This window comes from Calidris pugnax, unplaced genomic scaffold (genome assembly GCF_001431845.1).
Source record: "Calidris pugnax isolate Ruff unplaced genomic scaffold, ASM143184v1 scaffold154, whole genome shotgun sequence".
NCBI classification, from domain to species: Eukaryota; Metazoa; Chordata; class Aves; order Charadriiformes; family Scolopacidae; genus Calidris; species Calidris pugnax.
In genome coordinates, this window is record NW_015090890.1 from 534,315 (window position 1) to 559,192 (window position 24,878).

General features: G+C 43.0%; 1 protein-coding gene across 1 annotated transcript in view; it reads left to right on the forward strand.

Annotated features, from left to right (window-relative positions):
• Window positions 1-4,226: 4,226 nt before the first annotated feature.
• The window catches only part of KIF13B (kinesin family member 13B), a 159,595-nt gene continuing 138,943 nt past the window's right edge, over window positions 4,227-24,878 (forward strand). Inside the window, 4 exon segments of the mRNA XM_014947668.1 lie at window positions 4,227-4,355; window positions 4,357-4,470; window positions 4,472-4,535; window positions 14,841-14,934. Coding sequence (XP_014803154.1) covers window positions 4,227-4,355; window positions 4,357-4,470; window positions 4,472-4,535; window positions 14,841-14,934 — 401 coding nt within the window.

A 24,878-nucleotide genomic window follows, 5' to 3' on the forward strand; every position in this document is an offset into this window, starting at 1 on the left:
GAGTTCATTTATTTTCCCCAGGGATACTCTTCACAGCGAGGGCAGGAGGCCACACTTAAATACCTTTAAAAGTCCACCCCAGGATGTGAGAACCTGTAAAATTCACAGTTATGAACAACCCTGGAAATGATCAATCTTTCGATTTTAGAAAGTTCCTATTAAAATAATAAAGCACAGAAAGTGCCTTGCTAAAATTAATTTGAGTCTCCTGAACCTGCCCATTTGCACAAAGTGTTGCATGAGAAATTTCAGCAATTCCTTGAAAAAAAAAAGTTGATAACAAGCAGAATTTTGATACAACAGATTTGGAGAAATTGATTTTCTGCTTTATCCAGATTTCTTGACCAATTTCCCTTGGTGCTGTCTTTCTTGTTTATAGTTGAAAGACGTTTATAACAAACTTGTCTTCTGGTTTGCCTCTTCATGCCTACAAATTTCTACTACATTTATATATTATTTATAACAAACTTCTGGTTTTGCCTCTACGTGCCTACAAATTTCTACTACATTTATATATTTGTACCTCCAGACTGAAAAGCAAGATAAACCTGTAGACAAAATTAGTGTATCAGAATAAAACTCGTTACCCCAGGAACTGGACAAAACGAAAATCTATGAAAAGTGTACAACAGCAACAGGTCCCAAACATTTTTTAAATGTTTCGCAAAGTCTTTTTGTGCTGATCACTGAAGATGTTAAAAAGAGCTGCTGGATGCCTTGAATGCCTCCCAGTCTCTGACTGGGACTGTCCCAGTTGGTGCTCAGCTTCTTGCAAAAGCGGACTCCAGCACCACTGAAGAGTTTGCTTACAACTAACTAAACACTGATAAGATCCTCTGTTTTAGTTTTCCAACACCTGAATGATTTATGGGCAGAAACTAGGTCTACAGCAAATTCATAATTGATGTGTCTCTTTTGATACGCAGCCTAACAAATGAAAAACTGCATTAAAAATACACTTGATTTGTTACTTGTTATGGTTTGGAAGAAGACACCCAAGAAAGAGAAAACATCTCATGTTTTCTGCCTTGCCCTGAGCTATAATTACATCTAGGTGATCTGAGATCTAAACCATTCATCTCTTCATCTAGATACAAACAAAAGCCAACTTCTTCCATCCGCAGCCTGGTGATACACACACCCCAGGCATCGCAGATACGTGGGATATCTGAAATCTTTTTGACTTGGTTACTTCTAATCAATTGTATTTAGTTGCTTATAAAAATAATGAGAGGAAGGACTTGATTTTCCCTCCCCCACATCACTGTTTTAATCCCTGCTATGACCAGGTAAGGTACAGCAATAACTGTGGCTCCTCAACCTGATGAAAATAGTGTTGCATTCAGAAATTCGATAAATGAATGGGAGGGACAAGTAATGCCTCTCCCCCAAGGATGTTTTGTTAATTAAATTAGCATTTAAATAGCCAGAGCTAATCTGGGAAGTCAGCCCCTCATTACAGTAACTAGGAAGGGGGAAAAGAGCTGGAGACAATTCCCTACAAGATGGGGTTAAGTTGGCGTTTCACAAACTATTTGCCCAGCCTGTCCCTCCCAAGTGAAAGCTGCCACCCTCCCCGCACCCCCCTTTTCCTCCCAGCATAATTAGCGTGTTCCAGCGCTGTGAATGGAAACAATATCCTCCCTCCAAGCTGTGCCCCTCCAGGGAGATGCTTCCCACAGTTTGTGAAACCCTGAGCCAGGGAAAGGGCTTGTCGAGGAATTCACAGTGGGGTAATTACACTGCGGCGGCTTGTGCCAGGGCGAGAGGAGTTGCATTACTGTAATTCATTGCAGGAGGCAGGGGCTTGGGTAAAGGAGGCATCCAGAAGCAGGGCAGGAGAGAGATGTGAGAAGTTACAGCTCCCACATGCCTTCCCCAACCTGGCATCGAAGCTCAGGACGGTTCTTTGGGCTCTAAGGATGTCCCTGTTTGCAGAAAGTAGCAATGCTGATAAATTAATCTGGTTTCTCTTTGGCAATTAGAAGCGAAGGGAAGCTAAAAAGGTGTTTTTTTTCAGGTTTTGAAATACATTCTTCATTCCGAGTAGAAAACTGGAGCAAAGCTTGCAAGAATTGTATGCTGGGATTTGTTGTTGTCCATCTACATGGCACTGAAAACACGCTGGCACTTGTCTCTAACAAATAAAGAGGTGCTATGCAATCCTTTCCCCAAAAAACCTGCTGTTTAATTTTAAGTATGGCAGAGAGTGCAATGATGACTGATACCAGAGGAGAAGATGGAGGAGGAAGGACTGGATTTGGGTTACGCCAGCTACCCCCAGCAGTATGCACATCTGGCAGACTTCATCCCATTTATTTAAATCAGATTCCAGGTGACTCAACCTGATGTGAAAAAAAAAAACAACAACAACAAAACAACAACCCACCCTCCCCTCGTTGCTCATCGTGCCCAGCTGCAAACAGGGATTATATTTATCTCCATCGCCAAGTACTCAGTTTCAGAAGACGTTGGTGCGGTTTGCCGAGGCCCCAGCTGGAAAATACCACAAGAAGTTCAAAGCCCCGGTTTCATCCTGTAACTGGATCCTCAAGTTCACAAGTGCAAGAACCAACTGTGCAGGCTGAACGCCGGACCTCCCCTCTCCCCAGAAGACACCCTCCGCCGCGCGGGGCTGCGGGGATGAGCCACGAGCACCACATGCTCAGAAGCCAACAATTTCTGCTTCTAGGGACAAAAACTCAATTTTTATTTCAAGCTTTTGCCACCCTGCTTGGTCTGACCTACTGGTATTAAATTATTTTTTTTTTAACTTCAAGACAACTTCCTAATTCGGGATGCTCTGGCACTCCTCTTAAGAACATGGACATTAATCCCGGTGTCACTTAAATGCCAACTTAATATTCCTTTTTTCTCTGCCTTGACAAGATATTCTTCAGGTCAGTCAGGCATGAAATGATAGCTACTGAATGCAATTCTTCTGGGCAAAAAGTGCTGCCTTCTGAAATCTTATCTCAAAACCGCCTGGAAATCTGTTATTTATTTATTTATGTCATAAAAACCTCATTTGATGTTGAAGGGCCAAAGGATTATGATTCTGAATTTGGTCCTTTCTGAAATCTGGCCTTTCAAAATAACAGAGAGAGAATACTTGTTTTGAACTAAAATCGCCGCTACAAGGGGTTTTCAACCATGACCATTTAAATGAGATTTTTTTTTTTTTGCATCTTTGCATTATAGTTTCGTTCTCGGTCTTTGCAACCAGTAGCTGCGGTTGAGCCATCGGGCTGTCTAATGGGGATAAACTGTAATATTGTTTGAACCATCCCTGGTTATTACTGTTGAGCTCTTTTAGTGACATGCCTTCGTTAAGTGAATCACAATGGGCCCGTTAATAACATCAGAGGTTGCTCTGTGAAGCCAGATCCAGTCATCGTCCAAAAACAGGGTCTACACATTGGGTTGCAGCTCGTGATGCTCAACATGACGTGGTCTCCAAGGGACAGAAACCCCACAGACCAGCGCAGTAATGCCCTCGTGGTTTTTGCTCCCAGAGTAAATCTTGTGGAGATGTGAGGTTTTTGGTCTCAGTGGTGATGCTATTGCATGAAATATCGCAGTATTCCCCCCCCAAAAAATGGCCTGACACACAGGTGGGGACTGAGATGGGATGATGTTATAGAATCATAGAACCATAGAATCACAGAATGGGGCCTGACACACAGGTGGGGACCGAGATGGGATGATGTTATAGAATCACAAAACGGTTTGGGTTGGAAGGGACCTTTCAAGTCCATCTAGTTCAAACCCCCCATGTCATGGGTAGGGACATCTTCAACTAGACCAGGTTGCTACGTGGCATGGGTAGGGACATCTTCAACTAGATCAGGCTGCTCAGAGCCATGTCCAACCTGACCTGGAATGTCTCCAGGGATGGGACACATCACCCACAGCCACCCAGGGGACGAGTGGCAGGGCCTGGGGTGGCCCAAATCCCCCTCCCCACCAGCGCCCTGTTGTACAACACAACCCACAGGGACATCTTCAACTAGACCAGGTTGCTCAGAGCCACGTCCAACCTGACCTGGAATGTGTCCAGGGATGGGACACATCACCCACAGCCACCCAGGGGATGAGTGGCAGGGCCTGGGGTGGCCCAAATCCCCCTCCCCACCAGCGCCCTGTTGTACAACCCAACCCACAGACGCCATTTGCCCGCATGCCCTCAGGAAACCCCTCCGTGACAGAGAACTACACATCCCAGCATGCAACCCTTCCCCTCTGCGGCGGGACGGCAGGCAGGACCACAGCACCCAGCGTGCACCGCGCCACGCTGCCCCTTCCGCTCCCGGCCAGCCGCCGCGCTGCACGCCGGGAGCTGTAGTCCAGCCGGACGTTGGTCAGGCACGGTGCCTCCCTCCTACCGCTCCCGGTCTCTCCTCCCCGCCCCGCCGGGTGTCCCTCCGTAGACGGAAGCCGAGGAGGGATCGAGGGAGCCGGGGAGGTCGGGAGCGGCGCGATGGGGGACTCCAAAGTGAAGGTGGCGGTGCGCGTCCGCCCCATGAACCGGCGAGGTGAGACCCCCCCCCTCCCTCCCTCAGGCGCCCCTGGGCTGCGTGTGAGGGGAGCGGGCCCGGGCGGGGCGGCGGGCCGGGGGTGCCGGTCCCCCTCGGTGTCTATAGGGGCAGGTGTGGGTCTATAGGCGTGTGTCCTGGCGCGGGGGCGTGTTTATCGGTGCCTGTGTCGATAGGGATGTATATTTCTGTATATATGTATTTATTTATGTATTTACTCTGCACGCCTGGGTAGGTTTGGGGGCGAAGGCGAGGCGCTCTCCCGAAGCAGCTGTATTCACTCCCCTCTCCTGTCGTCTTTTTCCTAAATTCGCCCTGTTTTATGGCTTTTTTTTTTTTTTTTTGGCTTTTTTTCTTGCTCCCACCCCGGGGTACACCCCTCTCCACACCTCCTGCACCTGCTTTCCAGCCGGGCTGTGCCCTTTTCCATGCTGGGAAAGCTCTTCCTTCTTCCTGGGCCTTTGGGGGGGGGGGGGGGAATGCTTTTCTTTCTGTTTTTGGTGGGTTTTTTCCCCCCCCTGTGCTAATGGAGCTCTGTAACCCCTCTTCGTACCCCTCGGTGATTGAGCAGGACGGCGTTAAGCAGCTGACAGAGGCACTGTAAGGGCAAGAGAAACAAAAACAAACAAGAAAACATGGAAGAGGAAGCGTGAATTGACAAGAGAAGGAATTTTTGTTGTTGTTGTTGTTGGGTTGGGGTTTTTTTTTTTGTTGGGTTGGGTGTTTTTTTTTTTTCCCCCTCAGCGAAACTTGCCTGAGGGTTATGTTAATCAGACCGTGGTCTGGGCATCTGTTTAAATGTTTATTACTTGTCTTAATTAGAAAGAATTGCTCTAGATGATGAGGAAGCAAGTATGAATAGGCAACTTCAGCCAAGGAATGGGAAGGTGAAGAAGGCAAAAATCCAAGAAACGTGTAGGGTGGCTTCTTTTCCCCCACATTCTCACAGAAGTTTGCCAATAATTCCTTTTGGGGAAGGGAATCAAGTGAACTCAGTTTAATAGCTGAAGCAAAAAGGGAGGGAGGGGGAAAGCCTTTTATCTCCTACGCAATCTGAAACAAAATAACTCTTTAATTCCTTTCAATAAATAAGAAAGAAAAAAAAAAAAAGTGAAGCGTTGAATAAAGTATTTCCATACTTTTTAAAATAAAAGCAGGGTAATGTCAAACTGAGTTCCCAAGAGCTCTCAAGTCCCACATCTGAAATAGAGGAGATAGGGTTGATGTCCTTACAGCCTGGTGGGTTAGGGAAATTGACCATACTTTTAACAAGATGTAGATTTTGGTCAATTTCAGGCAGCAGTTCTCAAAACCGAGGAGGAGGGACCCATCCTTGTGGAGAATTGCTGGGAGGAGATTGAGTGAGAGTGTGGAGGAGTTGGTGGGAGCTGGGATGGAAAGGAGCTGCGAGGTGGTGCCTTGTTTCAGCGATAGACGTGGGCTTTCCTCTGCTCCTGTCCCTTTCCTGTCATAGGTCATTTCCTTGGCTGTGACCCAGATGTCTTCTGACTGTGTAGTGCTCTTTACCCCCGGGGGGTTGTACAATAATTCAGGGTGGAAGGGACCTCTGGAGGTCTGGCTGTTCAGAGCAGGTCACGTTAGATGAGGTTGCACAGGGCCTTGTTCAGGCACGTTTTGGATCTCCAAGGGTGAAAAATGCACCTCTCCCTCCTGGTGAATATTCTGCCTATGTTCAGCCCCACTTTGTGCACGTGGAATGGTCTTCAGGCTGTTTCCAGCGAGAGACTGAGTTCTGCAGAAATTATGTGTTGGGAAGAAAGGCTGGAAGTAAAGGGGAGAAATGACAGAAGAGTAGATTTAGAGCAATCCATCTATTTGAAGCTTCTGCCTTGCCAGGGAATATCCTAACACTGAGCTGCTCCAATCTGGGAGAGTGTGTCTTGTTATCAGAGCTGGTTTATTCTGAGTAAACTTACAGATGTTATGGACTAGAGGGGACGGCTCTAACCTGGCAGTGAGGGTCCTTTGAGTATCAGCCTTTGGTGTCCATCAGAGAGAAGAGGGACCTGAACCCCATGCTCTTGGCACGTAGCTTGGCAATGGGGGCAAACCTCCTCTCTGTCAGAACTGTTAAGCATCCTGTTATTTTGTGAGCGATACCTAAATCCATGTAAGTGTAGCCTAAAAGATCAATGTCTTTTTCTTCCTGAAACAAGATGCCCTGGAATTGATTTTTCTCTTTTTTTTGAGCGGATTATTGGTCCCAGGCCAGATGTTTTGGTCAGTTCTAAACAACTGATACCCCTGTGTAGTATTGCTGATGCTCCTAGAATTTATAGAAACAAACAGTGATATGAAGCCTAGTATTTTTCTGATCTATTTAATGTTAAATATAAGAATTTGGGTAACTGATTTTCTGAAGAGTCATCCAGCTGTCAGACTTTTGCGGCTTTGCTTTTTTTAATAGGCTTTGAGGCAACAGGCAACTTTCTTGGAAGCTCTCTAATATGCACTTTGTTCTAAGTAGTGTTTATATGAAGTTCTGGGGCTTTGGACCTGAAGCAACTATTTGTTTTCTTCAGGATCACGAGTCATGTTCTTTCCTTCCCTCTGCACCGAAGGGCTTAAAACTGCAAACCTCTCAGATGGTTACAACTGTTGAAATTTAAGCCTTGAAATATTCTCAGTGTTTACTTGTGGTGGTGGTGGTTGTCTTTAGTGTTTGAATTATGAATTTCTTAAGGCGAGGGTTTATTAGGTTAATAAAAGTGGTATGTTTAACTATTACTAATTTATACAGCTCATAAAAGTGTAATAGGTTCTTTGCATGCAGGTTGAAGGGATTTCTGTATCAAATAGGTGGTTATTTGTAGTACTCACGTTTCGTGGTGGTGGTATTGAGGGTCCTGCTTCATTCTCGTGTGAAGTGATCATCTCTAAACGAAGTTTAAAGCACTAATTTGTAGCTGTGAGGGGAAGCATTTGTAACTGTATTTGGGTTTCTTGGGTTTTTGCATCTTGCTTCAAGTTAGACCCCAGTCCTATAAAATGCCTATGGAAGCCACGGTTTTAAATACTGCAATTAAATTAAATAATTGGGCACGGTTTTGTTAGATAGGACTCTCAGTCTTCTCTTTCCTCAATTTTGTCCTTCATGAAAGTATTTCCTAGTGCACTGCTTTTTCAGATGGCTTTTTGGTCCCAAACAGTAAGTTGTTTTGCTCGGGTATTTTAGAGTTGCAGTGGATTTCCTTTTACAAATGCTGTCAGTGTTTGCCTTCGCTTAGCAGATGCTCATTGTATTTCAGGTAAATGCTGTGCAAAGCTCCAGTCATACCATGAAGCCCAGCAAAAGACAGCTGGAGGCTTTTTAATTAAGATTTGTCTTACTGAGTGTTTTGGGTTGAGCTGATGTTGGTGTAAAAGCATCCCATAAGTACATTTAAGTCCTCGTGTTTCTCTGTGGCTTTGAATCAGTTCAGTGTAGTGTTAATTAAAATATAACATATTTTATCACTATTCAAGGACTTATGCTCAAGTGTATGGCTGATGACACCTTAAGCTATTGTGTTGCTACATGTCACTTGGGTTCATACCTTTCTGTTTGAACAAGAAAGGCAGGAAACTAACTGCAAAAAAAATTATGTGTTTAGTGATTTGAATGAATTTATTGAGGAGCAGCAGAAGGAGGAGCTGGCACAGGGTGGGTGGTGGCATCACACAGCTCAGGTAGGGAGTGGTGGGGTGGATGTGCCACGTTAGGTTTAAACTGTATGGGGCCACAGCCTGTGTTCTGTGGTTTTATTTGTTGTTTTTTTTTTTCCACTGGAGCTTACAGCAGAAACAATTTATCTATAAATCAGGGTTTGTGCAAGCAGTCTTATAAAATTAATTATGGCATTAGAGTGAATGAAATGGCACCTGTTGTCTCCTGATAGCAACAGGCAAAACACAAGACTTTTCTCCACCATAATCCTTGTCAGAAAGGAGTGCCTGGAGTTTTCGATACTTCCTTGTGATTGCTGATAACCTATAAAATAGTGTTTGTGGTGTGAGCAGGATTAACCTAGAGGTGGGGTGACAAATGGGTAAAGCATGTGGAGTTAGTGTTTCATCTTGCGTTCCTCAGTGAGGCAATTGTATTTTAAGAACTCCTACTCCTACTACCAAAGAACCAGGAGACTACCAGTCGGCCCAATGAGGATGCCACAAAGGCAAACAATTCTTGTGCTAATTACATCTTTAGAGGCAGCCGAAAGTGCAGTATGAGATTACCTTGCTGCTCTGGTTTCACCTTGGCTTGCTCCTCCTGAAGTCAACAGAAGATCAGATATGCACACAGCTGGGAATTGTGCCTCCCTGGGCTTTTGGGTGGGTGGTGGCAGAGCAAACACTATTGCATTTAATTCCTGTTAACTCTGAAGGCCCAAACAAAGCAGGGGCACGGAGGAGTTGCGTGTTGGAGCTTCCTCACAACCCATTGCTGCATCAGAAAGTCATCAGCCTCGTGTATTTCCTTAGTCTCCATGACCTACAGCACGTGCAGCTGCAGAACTGACTGTGAGTAAGGTTAATGCCCAGATACACCAGTGCCTTTACTGATGCCATTTGGCAAGCTCTCTTCTCGTGGAAAATGAAAGAGCAGAAGACTGAATAAATTTTTTACTGGTTGGACAATGTGGCGTTAACACGTGAGGAGAGTTTGCTTACCTTCAGTGTGCTCCCGAGTTTGAGTTGACTTACACCTCTTCATCGAGATGAGATAGTATTGTCTGCTCTTCCAGATGCACTCATGCATATTTAATGACCTTTAATTGCTTCAAACTGAAAATTTCATGAATTATAGTTGCGCAGTTCATAAATATAGCAGAGAAGCTTGAAAGATGCCTGCCTTCACGTTGGTAGACTTAAGGGACAAGTCAGATTACTGTATTTTTGTCCAGAATGTATCATTTACTATGTCTTATAATTAACGCCCTAAAAGTGTTATTATGCTTTTTTTTTTCCATTTAAGCTCTTAGCATTGTCATTTAAATGTAAGTTATTTTCATGCTCTCTCATATAGTCAGTTAGTTTTTCCTTTATTTGTGTTGGCTTCTACATAGTGAAGGGCAAGGAGAAAAGTCACTCTAAGGCAACAAACATTGGCAGGGAGACGTGAGGCCTGTTGTGTTTGAACTTGCTTTCAGACTTCTTTTTAAAACAAAAACAAAATAACAAACAACAGCCCCCCCTTTTTTTTTTTAGGTGGCATTCATCTAATCTGTATGATAAATAAACTTTCCAATGTTTTTAAGTTACTATTTATATGTTTCTTGGTGTTATTTGCTTTTTTTAGACCAAGAAAGGTACAAGAAACTAACTAATTTCTCTCTCAATACAATTGAAGGCTCAGGCCACAACATTCCAGTTCTAACCTTCAAGGGAATGTTAATCTCCCGAAAATCTACTGGCAATTTAAAATATAAAATTTCTCTCGCCTCAGTCTTTACAGGAGATTATTTTGAGCTTTTGTATTTGGGCACAATTTTGGCTTATGAGCTTAGTACATGCACTTTACACCTTTCACATTTTATTTTTTATACTTCAGTTGGTTTTTCTGAAATTCTCCAAGAGCAGTCATGCTGGTTCCCAGTGTCGCTGTTGAGCTTAGTGTCCTGTCTCCAAGGGGACCTTCGGTGTCATGTAGGTGCCCTGAACCTGTGGTGGGACCAGGAGGAACCTGTCACAAATTTTATTTGACCCGTGCCAGGTCAAATATATATATATATTATTATATATAATAAATATAATGCCAGGTTCACACCTTTGTTTCAGTGGGGTTTAGGATCATATGGTATTTGAAAGGGCTGAAAAACTGTCAACCATCAGAAACTATTTTCTAAAATTAAAATCTGATGAAAAAAAAAATGTGTATGGAAATAGAAGGCCTTGATGAATTGGGAAATGTTTTCCCTTAATACATCTTACACAATGTGAAAAAACAGAGTATATAAAGAGGAAAATATGGAAGGTCAAGTAAGTTGTAACAGACTTCAGTTACTGTGGCTGTTGTACTAAAAGCTGTTACGATGCCATGTTCTCAACCATTAGTTTAATAAATTACAGACAAACTTATTTACTGTATCATAGAATTGTCTTGGTTGGAAGGGACCTTTAAGATCATCTCTCATTTTAAGATTATTTCAATCTCCTCTGTAAAAGCCATCTATAAGGATCATTTTGTTTGGTTCTGAAATGCAGTAACCTTAAAGGTGGGGTGACTTTTTAGGGAAGTGGCTGAAAAAGCCCCAGTGTCACAGTGTGGCAGTTCATGTATTTTCATTACACCACCCGATGCATCTGGGTTGGATTCCAGACCCCTGCATGAGTGAGTGAGTTGGGTACATCGTTACCCAACCAGTGTTGTCATCAGTTGTGGCCAACTCACAAAGACAGTTCCCTAATTGATCTATAAATGAAGGTGGAGGTTTCCCAGAGTGGAAACCGTCCCACGTTTTCCAAAATACTTCTCCTCTTCCCTTCCTCCAGGATTCACAAACACACTTTATCTCTGCCCCAAACCTGCTCAGTACCATTTAAAGTTGGACCTTTGCTAGTGTTTCCTAACACTCTTGTGGAAGAGCTGCCACCTTGAGTTTATGATTACCAGACGTATGACTGCTGTTCCAGAGGGAATGTGAACTCCTACCTGTTGTTGGGAGGATACTGGTGCCTGCTGAATCCACCAGTGCACGCGGTGGTTTTGCTTTCCCTCCTCTCTCTTGCTCACTGACTTTTCCACCTTGTTTGAAATGCAGCGGATTTTTTAGCGTAGTGAAAAAGCTCAAAGAGCATATGGGTGGTGTGAATCCTCTTTACAACACCCGTGAGGCTTATATCAAAGGCATTTAGGATTTACACGCAAGTGTGGTGTCAGCTAAGATCTGCATTGCTTGAATCCTAGTTTTTATTGTCTCAGGAAACTTTGGTGAGGAGTTGAAAAATCAAGGGAAATGAAAAGGAGAGCGGCCACCTTCCAGTTTCATAAATAAAATCAAAAACGGCCTCCTTCAAGCCCCACCTTCCAGTTTCATAAATAAAATCAAAAGTCATCCAGGAGACTCTCTGTGAGTAGCTTGGACGCACACGACTGAACAATTATTCTTGCACTCAGCTTTGCTTAACAATTCTACAGCTGTGAAATGTAAATGTGGAAAAGTGACTAAGATATGTGTCACCCTTTTATTATGGATGTCACAGCTGTCTTTTGCTCCGAAGCTATGAAAGAGGCTTTCATTCCCTGCAATAAATGTTCCTTGAGATGACGAGAGTTTGAGTTTTAATTTTTCAAAAAGCAATTAGCTGATTAGTTTCTTGATTTGATGAAGCGAATGAGGAGTTGATTGTGTTTGCTTGATAGTGACTGAAGGCAGAAGCAGGTTAGCAATAATAATAGGTGAGATTTTAAGTCTTGTTGGGCTAAAAGATATGGGATAAATCTCTGGATTTTGACAGTGAGCCACTTCTGTCATCTTTTAACTTTGCCTAAATTTCATGCAGCCTGAAAAAACCCTGTATAGTTGAAAGAAATAATAATATCACGCCTCGATAAATGAGTCCTTACTTCAAGATGAAGTAATCGGTGGGTTTGGATGTACATTCTTATCATCTTATCTTGAGGCAACCTAATTATCCTCGTTATTCAGGGGCAGCAAGTACACTGCTTACCTAGGAGACACTGATACTAGTAAAAGTAAGGGTGGAGTCCGTGTGTGATCATATCCAAAAGAGCAGGAAGATCATTTATCTATAAGCCTAACCTGCTTTAGTGGTATTAAAAACTTAATGGGGTGGAAATTATGATGATAGGATTTTCAGTAGTGGCTAATACAAGATTCATCTCTCAACCTACCGGAAGCAGTAAAGAAATCAGTCAAAGAATGTGCTTTATTATGGAGCCAGAACTTTTATAAAGTGTATGATGTGATTTTAAAACAGAATTTAAACTATTTCTTCAGCTGAAAGGAAGAGTTGCCATGTGAGTCTTTTGCCCAGGTAACTGGGATAAGTAAGCCTTAAGGCTCTCTGGATACGTAACCCAGCTTAGGGGTTGAGTATAACTCTTTCTTAGGGGTTTATTTCATGGGACACCATAAGCTGAGGTAGCAGGAAGGTAGTCTCATTCTTCTACCTCCTCTCTCCCCCATACAGGTCTACCCACTTGTTTGCGTGGCCTTTGATGTTCTTCAGAGCTTTCACTGGGCTGATGGAGCTTTAGTATCTGAACACATCCATTTCTCACTTTGGGTAGTTTTCTACCACTGAAGTAGCTTAAAATGACTTGCAGAGGGGTCTGGTGAGCACAGTAGTGGTGGAAGGTGAGGAACAGGCACAGGTAGCCAGCAGGAAGGACCGAGACCTTCCCATTTGTCAATAGCTGTTGGGTTGGCTCACCACGTCTTCCACTCTGTCCCCTTTCTGCAGGATGCCCAAGTGAGGGATTTTAACTTACCTTTGTGATGACAACAAGGTGTGTCGTACGTGACAAACTGGCTTTGAATCTTTCTTCTTTTCCTGTGGGGACATTTGACCTTAAGGAACTCTTTGTACCCCGTCTGTGTGCTTTCTTACAGGTATTTCACAAAGAGGTGTAATGAATACTAGCGAGATCTTGAGTTCACCGGGCAGTCATGGGTGCAAAACCTGCCATCAGCATTCTCTCTCAAGAGATGGATTAAAAAACCTGATAGAGACCATACTGCTTTTATTGTATACAAAATATCTATACCTCATGCTTTGCATACAAGAAGTAGCATGTAAAAACCTTCCTCAGTAGTTGAGGAAAAGCAGGTCAGTGCAATACAGAATGTTAATCACTAACCAGCCAGACCAAGATAAAGTGGCTTGTCGGATATGGGATGTATGAAGAATATAATTTCATCTAAGCGAGTATGTACTGCATATTAATGGTAGGTAAATTGGCTTTCAGGGTGTGGAGGGAAATTAAAATAAACACTAGCTTCTGAAACTTGTCTGTCTCTTCCTTCTACAAAAGCACAGTTTAATAACAGAGGAGCAGTTTTGTTCAGAAGGATTTTGGTTTCATGTGCCCGCCTGCGATGACCAGTAATCTCCAGCTTCGGCTTTCTTTGTTGCGTTTCAAGTAGCAAAAGGCTATAACGTTTCTTTCAAAAAACGTCGGTGGAATAAACTTCCTCCCATTATGTTATTTAACAGTGGCAAGAAGCCTGCAAGGTGCTGTGTGATAGTTAAGATCTGTGGCCTTTGCCTGGGAGCTTTTCGGTCTGAGTTTATAAGAAGGTGCCGTGAGGTGAAAGAGCAAGTGCAGGTGACGAAGAAGGGAAGAGCGGAGATGGAGGAGGATGAGGATTATAATTAACATGCTTAGACACGGGCATATTTTGGTGATTCAGCTGAGGTATGAACCCCGTTTGGAGGTTATTCAGCGTAGCCCCTCGTCATCACAGCCTGCGAGGGCGTTGCAGAGACCTGCTGGCTGTCATTAGTGTCTCATGTTTATCGGCATCTGGGTGCACTTTCCAGGTTCAGCATCGGCGTGTAAGAACACGGGACTGGACTCCTTTATGGCCAGGCCCTTATGTCTGTAGGCAGTGGCTTTGATTGCAAGTGACTGTGTGCTTTTTTTAAAATCTAACTCCATTTGTCATCGGGTGGATACCTTGGATGGTTGTCAGTGTTAGCTGAAGCTTTTATTTTGTTTTCCCCACCTCCATGGCTGAGAATGTCCCTTATTACTCATAGTATCTACCCCATTGCTCAGCGCCATTTGGAAGTGGTGGGTGTTCCAGCTGACTGGTGTAGGGGGGAGGAAGGATAAGCCCTTTCCTACACACTCCCACCTAAATTATTTTTGATGGGCCTTGAATTTCTCCGAGCAGGTGCCCCGGGACTGACAGCTGGCACGGCACGCCGCGGTGTCACAACGCCGGCCGGGGAAAATGTGCTGCAGATGGTAAAGGGGCAGCTTTGCCTCCGAGCCCGTGAGGCATTGAGAGAGCAATGAGAAGAGCTGTCAAGGCAGTGCCATGCCTAATGGGGCTTTTCCCCAGAAGAAATTTTCATACCGCCTTGTAGATGCCGATTGTCCTTCAGTAAAACCTCTTTCTTCCCTGTGAAAAGAGCGCATGCTTTAAAGCTGGACAGGATCCATCCCGTCAGAATATCTCTAGAAGTGGAATTTGGCAATAGTCCTGTTCCTATTCTCTAGCTGATGGGTGGCTGTCAGGCTGCATGAATAAATTTGGTGTCTGGAGGAAGTAATGGTGTATATAATCCCGGAGCTTTAGGAGCAGCACTTGACACTTTCTCATTTCTTTATAGAGCTTGATCTGCATACAAAATGTGTGGTGGATGTGGATGCAAACAAGGTTATTCTTCAGCCCGTAAACACCAACCTTTCAAAAGGAGATGCCAGGTAAGATATTTTTTGAATTAGGAAGGTCAGGTTTAGTATATTAAATATGAGGCTAACCACTAGGAAATGTAGGCCTTGATAGAGGGCTTTCATTGTAAAAAATAATATGTATTCTTCCTGCAATATAATTGCCATCATTTATAAAATAAGGCTGATTTTACCATACTGGGAGGTGCTTTGAAAACCTAGTGCTCGCTGCATTTGCTTCCTGCTCTAAACAATGTGTTAGCAATTAATGGGTCTGTGAACTGTTTTGTTTCTTCTCATGTGCTATTACAGAACAGGAGAAATTTAAATCCACAGAATAATTTGAGCAGGGCACAGTTTGTCATTTTGGAATGAAATTAATTTTCACAATTATTCTCTCGTAATGGGCTTGTATTCATTGTGTGAGAAGGGGAATAGGAACATGCTGGAGAGGTGTAGCTCTGGGAGTGTCTTGACAATGGGGCGTTACATGCATCAAAAATACTTGAAAAGGTGGCTAAGGGTAGGGACCAGTTTATGTCAGAACTGGCATCAATTTATTAAACTGAAAATAATTGATATTATTGAATTGATATCAAATAATCGATAGGGTTAAGGTTGTGACTAGTTAATTTATTGCTTGTTTGCAAGGAGAGGAAATGAAAAAAGGTATGCATGAAGTGAAATAACAGGGTGGAGGAAAAGGCAAAACTTTTTACTAGATATCTACAGTCAGTCATGACCTGTTTTCTGAGGGGGGGAAAAAGAAAGTGGTCTTAAGAGTGACAAAAATGAGGGAAAAAATCAGTTAAACACATAGAAAAGCTTTTTTGAAATGCAAAATTTCATACTTCTTGATGTAAAGCTGCACTGTATGCGAGTGGCCCGTGGAAGTAATCTTTACCTTACCTCTGGTAATATAAACTTCTCAAACCCAAGTGGTAGTAAATGGAAAAGCAAAGAAATCGTCAGGTTTAATACGTATTTTCTACTGCCATCAGCTGAAAGACTTGTTCTAAACAGTGGGAGTGGAGCTTTTAAGAAGGTACTTAAAATGAAACAGGCTGTGTGTGGTGGGGTGGTTTTGTTTGTGTCAATATCTCCCTCCTCCAGAAACTCATGTATTGTTGAGCTGCCAAATACCTATGTTGATTTCAGCCTTTTAAACTAAAAATGGCAGGAAATTGAGATTCTTGGAAGCTTAGTTAGCCAGAGCTGTATTAAGGATGTTATTCATAGTTTCTCTAAGACATGGCAACCAATCAAGCGCTGCATAGTTTACACTCACTGATATATGTTTAAAAAATGGTTCGTATGGCAGCCAGGAGAGAATATTTAATGTAAATGATGCCCCCTGGCAAGGGAGGGATCGGTTGGCAATTGCCTTGACATCCCAGACGAGATGGTGAGCCTTAGTGTGAGAAACCAGCGTGCCAGACTGAAGAATGCTTCATTTGCATTTTCACAAATACCCACTGCTAGTCTAAGCAGGAAGCGTAGTAAATTTATATGGAGTGATTTAATAGAAGAAGGAAAAGTGGAGGCACGTTAACTGCACTCAAGATTTGCCTGCAAACAGTGAGACAGCAGATCTCAAAACCCTAGTCGGAGTAGCGAGGATTTGGAACAGGGTCCTATCTAGAATGTAATGCCCTTGAGAGAGGCTGCTGCTAAATTATCTTGGCTTCTGCAGCTTCATCAGAAGAATCTTAAATACCAGCTCAAGGGAAAGATTAGTTTTCGTTATGGTTTTTCGAAGTTTTGGGGTTAATTTATGCTCAGGTTCTGCTTCTCTTTCCAAAGCCATTGTCGACAACTTTCCCTTGTGCTAGAAAATAATTCATGTTGTCTAGTGCCTGAAGTGAGCTGAAAGAATTCTGGCAAACCTAGAGTGCCTTTATTTAAATAGAGAAATATAAATAATATTGTAAATGCACCCTCTAGATGCTTGCAAAGCAGGATAAGTTTGAAAATCTTCAGAGCTTTGCTGCATTTCTCATTCAGATGCCAGGCTCAATTTAGGAACTGGGAAGAGAACTTGAGAGACAGAAATCTGTGCTGTCACATCCCCACTTGTCATGACTCAGACATGCTGTGGCAGGGAGTGACATTTGGAAAAACAACCGATGACTTTTGGAAATACGCATGTTTTCCCACTCCCATCCTCTCTGGTAGAAACCAAGTCTGGGAGATGGGTGGGTTTAAAGAAATAGTTTAATGGGTGAATTAGCCTGTGTCACAGTGATGGAGACTTGTCCTGTTTCCACAGGGTGGTCCTTGCAGGCTAGAGATTGACATAATCCATCTGTCCATCTGCAGAAAGTCTTTGCCAGTCAGATCAATTAAAATGGGAAATACCTGACCTACTCTTTTCAGTTGTCTCTGAGTTAAAGAAGAGAAGCAGGATTTGGAGTTGCTTCTCAAGTGATACCCACCTGTCCTCCCATGGGTTCTCAGAATGAATGTGTAAAGAAATAAAGTCAGAAATACCTGCTCTCTCTGTGTATTTCATATTTTGACAGGTACCCAACTTGAGATGTGTGGGACCTAATTTTTGGAGATAGTGAATCGTGTTGCTGTAATTGCCACTGAGACATTTTCAGGTCTTCAGAAAAAGAGTGTCTCTAGCTGCTTCAAATTTTGCATTAAAAATTAAGGAATGTTTTGAAAATTCAGGTTGACCTTACTTTCTTTTGCATCTACAAGCTGAATATATTATTTACACATTTCTCTAGAGACTTGAGGATTAATAAATGCGTGTAAAACACTTGCTCTCAAAAAAAAATAGAGGTGTCTTTTCATACGACTTCAAAAATCCAGCATCCTCCTGTTAGTTATTCCTTAACCAAGAAGTGACCTTTTCTGAGAGAGAGAAGTGCAGCAGTTGTTTTTTTGAGCAATCCTTGATAGTGCCGTGCAGGTTTTGGTAATCTGATCGCTTACGAAAGATCAATTTCAAAATCTATCGGATGACCTCCAGACTGCATCGGCTTTGTTACTAACCTTGGGCTGCTGGGGGACGGGTTTGGTGGAGTGGTGGTTCCTCGTATTAAAATGAAAGTTATACTGTGTGAAAATGGCCAACCTTTTCTTGAGTTGCTTTCACAAACTTATTTGCTGCAGAGCCTTGAGTTTTGTCACAAATTTTCCCAAATGATAGAATTGTCCAGGTTGGAAGGGACCTTTAAGAACATCTAGTCCAACCATCAACCTAACTCTGATAAAAAACCACCACTAAACCATGTCTCTAAGCACTGTGTCAACCTGTCTTTTAAATACCTCCAGGGATGGTGCCTCAACCCCTTCCCTGGGCAGCCCATTCCAAGGCTTAATAACCCTTTCAGTGTAAAAATTTTTCCTGATATCCAATCTGAACCTCCCCTGGCACAACTTGAGGCGATTTCCTCTTGTCCCATCACCTGTGCCTTGGGAGACCGACCCCCCCTGGCTACACCCTCCTTTCAGGGAGTTGGAGAGAGCGAGAAGGTCTCCCCTCAGCCTCCTTTTCTCCAGGCTGAACACCCCCAGCTCCCTCAGCCGCTCCTCACAAGACTTGTGCTCCAGACCCCTCACCATCTTCATTGCCCTTCTCTGGACCCACTTCAGCACCTCAATGTCTTTTTTTGTGGTAAGGGGACTAAAACTGGACACAGCACTTCAGATGAAGCCTCACCAGTGCCTGGTACAGGAGGACAATCACTGCCCCACTCCTGCTGGCCACGCTGTTCCTGATACAAGCCAGGATGCGGGTGGCCTTCTTGGCCACCTGGGCACACTGCTGGTTCATGTTCAGCCAACAGTTGACCAACACCCCCAGGTCCTTTTCTGCCAGGCATCTCCAGCCACTTTACCCCCAGCCTGGAGTGTTGCATGGGGTTGTTGTGACCCAAGTGCATGACCTGGTGCTTGGCCTTGTTGAACCTCATCTCATTGACCTTGGCCCATCCATCCAGCCTGTCCGGATCCCTCTGCAAACTCTTTCTACCATCCAGCAGATCAACACTCCCACCCAACTTGGTGTCATCTGCGAACTTACTGAGGGTTCACTCAATCCCCTCATCCAGATCATTGATAAAGATGTTAAAGAGAACAGGTCCCAGTACCCAGCCCTGGGGGACACCACTCGTGACCGGCTGCCGACTGGATTTAACTCCATTCACCACCACTCTCTGGGCTGGAGAGAGTGACCTCTTTAAATGAAAATCTCCCCTTTCAAGGATGTGTGAACCTCCAGGGATTGGCTGGAAATGAATAGTACCATTGGCATGACTTTTTTTTTTGTTTGCCTTCCGCAGTCCCTGTTCTCTCTGTTGCAAAGGTCAAGGCTGAAGGTTCTTTATCGGGGCAGGATTTACTGTGCGCTGGGAGGATTGCTCATAACCATATTATTTGGTGGTTAGGGCTTGAAAGAGGGTGTGAACTCATTCTGATTGAAGTGAATAGATAAGTCCTAGGCAACAATTGGAATGTTTATTGGAATTAATTTTTTGGAAAACCTCCAAATAGACTCTAATTACTCCAGATCCCTTTATAGCCTTTTTTTTTTTTTAACTATTGATTTGCTTGTGCTGTCATCTTATGTTTCACAAACAAGACCTATTAAAAAGGCTTAAAATGATTATTTTTGACGGGTCAGACAAAGGAGTTGTTACATACTGCCAGAGATAACTGTAACTGATGTAAGCTCAGAAATCAGTTGTCAATTAGTCTGGCACTGGCCTATCAACGAGCTATAATATTGTAAAACAAAGCATTTATTAAATCTGCCCAACTAAACACCTTTGAGACGATGTATTAAGAGCATACACTTAAAAATGAAAATGGTGCTGATTTCTGTGTACTTTGTTGCAATTTGTGGTTTGTAGATGCTTTCCCTCTTGTCTTGCAGAACAGAGAGATTCCAGAGCCTGGCACAGAGTAAAAGCCGTTTGAAAGGAGGAGTGAGTGTAGCTAACTGGAGCTGACAAGTGTGTTAAACCAGGCTGGGTTTTTCCTTTGCAGCTATTGTAATATCTTTATAATTAGTGCTTTGTAATTGATATTTCAATAATTGAGTATCTTTATAAACTTTTTTTTTTAAAAAAAAATTGTATTACTTTAAAGGTATTAATTCCTGGGTTTAAACGAGTTTAAACAGACAACATTTTTGTTCATGAAGTTGTGAAATTTAAACTCAATTTCATTCTTTTCTAAGGAGTTCTGGAAAGTGAGAAAGGGCGTACTGGTACCTTAGACTTGAGGATTTTTATAGCCTCGAAACATCTGAGCTTGATGATTTCTGCTTTGATGAGGAACTGGATGAAGCCCAAGAATACTTTACTTACAATGGAATACTTTTATAAGATTCTTCTACCACTTTGATTCCCATTTCCTAACTGGGAGCCCTGAAAAGGGTTGTGGGGAAAAATAATTCTGAATTACTTTCCTTGTAATTAAACCAGGGTCATCTTTCACAGCTGTAGGTAAATGATGTTTACCTTATTGTGGCTACTATCAATACTCCCAAACAGAAAGTTCTTCCATAATGAATTTAAAGATTGTTGAGAGAATAAAAACTATACTCACAGAATTTAGTGAAAAAGAACAATAAAATAAATCATACTTATGCGGTAAGTAGGTAATAAATTGCTGATTTCAGATGAATGATGGACTTTGTGCAGCAGTTGGGTTGACATAAACATCCCAGTGTGTTAAAACTTTCCATGGTGCACCTTCAGACTAAGGTTATTTTTCTTTCTTATAAAGCTGAAGAACCTTTTAATCCTTTTGAAGGCGAAATGAAGACTGGGACCAAGACAGACAGAATGCTGTCAAAGATGTAGCTGTTGAAAAAATGGTACTGGGAAACAATTTTTAGGGAGTCTCAAGGGCCAAGCGATGTTAGTTCACTCATTTTGGAGGGTTAAGCATGATCTGGATGATTAAAAGGGTTTCTAGTTGTAAAACACCACTGCTGCTGTCCCAGGAACTAAAGCCTGTTTATTGGGCCAAGCGTAGTATCCTTCTCTAACGTGAAATTTTATCAAATGCCTAGATGTTATGTTAAATAATGGAAAATGCTAATCTTCGTGTAGCTGACTACATGGGAAATGCCTGAATAGTGAGGTGGTAAAACTTGCACATAAATCGATTTTTTTAGCAAAAATTATAAATAGGCAATGTACTGGCTGGGCAATATGTACATTAACCAGTGAAAAACCTGCATTGACCAGTTATAACTAAATTACCTCTTTGTGGTGTGAGGAAGCAGATATATATGACTTGTACAATTCACTAAAATATGTGATATACGTGGAATGGTAGGCAAAAATCCCACTTAAAGGAAGGTTAAGCAAAAATTGAAATTATCATGGTCCTGTTTATCGGGATTATAGCATCTTACAATTTTTGCACAATTAATTGATTCTCCTCCTGTCTTCCAGAACAGCATGCAGACAGTCGAGATGCCTAGAGAGGAAATGCTGACGTGATTATACAGGCGTTACTGTATGTGTGGATAAATATGAACTGGAGAAGCTGACTGGGAGGAGTGACCAGGAACGCTCTGACTTTTAAAAATAACATATGACAGCACATGCAGCGGTGCACACTTCACTTTTTCTACCTTAGGAAAGAATATGCATAATCAGAAAATGAGAAAAATGTATGAAGGCTATGCTATATATGGAATTAATCTGCAGAACCCCTTGCCCCATGAAAACAGTGAGAGGCAATTACTGGTATATAGTCATGGAAAAATGCACACGTTTTCTTGAAAACACACCAGGATCCTGCTTGATGTTAGATAAGAACTGCTTGGAGAACTGCCCCATCTCAGGCGGTGTTTTATGTATGTGTTCCCAGTTGGTCATGCATTTAGCTTAGAAGCATCAGCTGCTGGACACAGCCAGAAACTGCATATTGAGTCTGGGGAGCCATTTGCATGATGTGGTACAGTTGCTGTTTGACAGCAAAGCAACTTAAAGGTAGAACTATTATTGTCTTTGAAGATGTACTTGGCACTGCTGAGACCCCACCTCGAGTGCTGTGTCCAGTTTTGGGCCACTCACTGTGGGAAAGACATTGAGGGGCTGGAGCGTGTCCAGAGAAGGGCAACGGAGCTGGTGAGGGGTCTGGAGAACAAGTCTTGTGAGGAGAGGCTGAGGGAGCTGGGGGTGTTCAGCCTGGAGAAAAGGAGGCTGAGGGGAGACCTTATTGCTCTCTACAACTCCCCAAAAGAAAGGTGTAGCCAGGGGTGGTTGGTCTCTTCTCCCAAGGAACAGGCAATGGGACAAGAGGAAATGGCCTCAAGTTGCCCAAGGGTGGGGTTAGGATGGATACTAGGAAAAATTTCTTCACTGAAAGGGTTGTCAAGCCTTGGAGTCACCATCCTGGGCAGATGTGGTGCTGAGGGACATGGGTTAGTGGTGACTTTATCAGTGTTGAGTTGATGGTAGGACTTGATGAACTTAAAGGTCTGTTCCAACCTGGATGGTTCTATGATTCTGTGATGGGTGAAAACTAATTGCATTGCATGCACCTTTGCTCCTCTGTATCTTTCCTGGCATTGTATGAATTCCTGCTGTGTCAAACTCCTTGGGAAAGGAACAATTCAGATGGGGATGTGAGTGTGTGGAAACAATAGTAACCACATATTTGGCTGTGTTACCTCCTTAAACAAAGGGGGAATGGCTTGCTCTGCGGGTAAGGGTTCATACTGATGTATAAAACTCTAACCGAGAATGAAATTTCTGGGTTAGATGTTAGTTCAGCTTTGCCTTACAGGCAACAGATTTATGCAACATTTCATAATGCAGAAATATTCCAGTAAGTTGGGGGGAGAGGGAGAAAGTGTGTTTGTATTCTCAAGACTGAGAGCTGACATCCAGAAGAAAGGGAAGCCTGCCTTTCGACATCCACACTGGTGTTCTGTGGGCACGAAACAGGAAATTCAATTTTGCAAAAATACTGCTAGGAGTTTTTCCTGTACTGGCGAATTTGCCTGTACAGCTCTGTTGCGTCGCTGCACAACTCTCACTTCAAGCATGACCTTGTTCTATAAAATGCCAACTGTTTCTGATGAGCTCCCTCGAGTACGTGTTGTTGCTTTTTATTGATCAGGTTACTGAACAGCCTGAATAAGGCTGTTATAGAAGGAGGGGGGGGAATAAGCCTCACCTAAAATGGACAGAGTAATTTAAATGGAATTATGGTTAAAACCATTGCTTTAATTTCTTTTGCAAGAATTATAAATAGGCAATGTGCTGGCTGGGCAATATGTACATTAACCAGTGAAAAACCTGCATTGACCAGTTATAACTAAATTACCTCTTTGTGGTGTGAGGAAGCAGATATATATGACTTGTACAATTCACTAAAATATGTGATATACGTGGAATGGTAGGCAAAAATCCCACTTAAAGGAAGGTTAAGCAAAAATTGAAATTATCATGGTCCTGTTTATCGGGATTATAGCATCTTACAATTTTTGCACAATTAATTGATTCTCCTCCTGTCTTCCAGAACAGCATGCAGACAGTCGAGATGCCTAGAGAGGAAATGCTGACGTGATTATACAGGCGTTACTGTATGTGTGGATAAATATGAACTGGAGAAGCTGACTGGGAGGAGTGACCAGGAACGCTCTGACTTTTAAAAATAACATATGACAGCACATGCAGCGGTGCACACTTCACTTTTTCTACCTTAGGAAAGAATATGCATAATCAGAAAATGAGAAAAATGTATGAAGGCTATGCTATATATGGAATTAATCTGCAGAACCCCTTGCCCCATGAAAACAGTGAGAGGCAATTACTGGTATATAGTCATGGAAAAATGCACACGTTTTCTTGAAAACACACCAGGATCCTGCTTGATGTTAGATAAGAACTGCTTGGAGAACTGCCCCATCTCAGGCGGTGTTTTATGTATGTGTTCCCAGTTGGTCATGCATTTAGCTTAGAAGCATCAGCTGCTGGACACAGCCAGAAACTGCATATTGAGTCTGGGGAGCCATTTGCATGATGTGGTACAGTTGCTGTTTGACAGCAAAGCAACTTAAAGGTAGAACTATTATTGTCTTTGAAGATGTACTTGGCACTGCTGAGACCCCACCTCGAGTGCTGTGTCCAGTTTTGGGCCACTCACTGTGGGAAAGACATTGAGGGGCTGGAGCGTGTCCAGAGAAGGGCAACGGAGCTGGTGAGGGGTCTGGAGAACAAGTCTTGTGAGGAGAGGCTGAGGGAGCTGGGGGTGTTCAGCCTGGAGAAAAGGAGGCTGAGGGGAGACCTTATTGCTCTCTACAACTCCCCAAAAGAAAGGTGTAGCCAGGGGTGGTTGGTCTCTTCTCCCAAGGAACAGGCAATGGGACAAGAGGAAATGGCCTCAAGTTGCCCAAGGGTGGGGTTAGGATGGATACTAGGAAAAATTTCTTCACTGAAAGGGTTGTCAAGCCTTGGAGTCACCATCCTGGGCAGATGTGGTGCTGAGGGACATGGGTTAGTGGTGACTTTATCAGTGTTGAGTTGATGGTAGGACTTGATGAACTTAAAGGTCTGTTCCAACCTGGATGGTTCTATGATTCTGTGATGGGTGAAAACTAATTGCATTGCATGCACCTTTGCTCCTCTGTATCTTTCCTGGCATTGTATGAATTCCTGCTGTGTCAAACTCCTTGGGAAAGGAACAATTCAGATGGGGATGTGAGTGTGTGGAAACAATAGTAACCACATATTTGGCTGTGTTACCTCCTTAAACAAAGGGGGAATGGCTTGCTCTGCGGGTAAGGGTTCATACTGATGTATAAAACTCTAACCGAGAATGAAATTTCTGGGTTAGATGTTAGTTCAGCTTTGCCTTACAGGCAACAGATTTATGCAACATTTCATAATGCAGAAATATTCCAGTAAGTTGGGGGGAGAGGGAGAAAGTGTGTTTGTATTCTCGAGACTGAGAGCTGACATCCAGAAGAAAGGGAAGCCTGCCTTTCGACATCC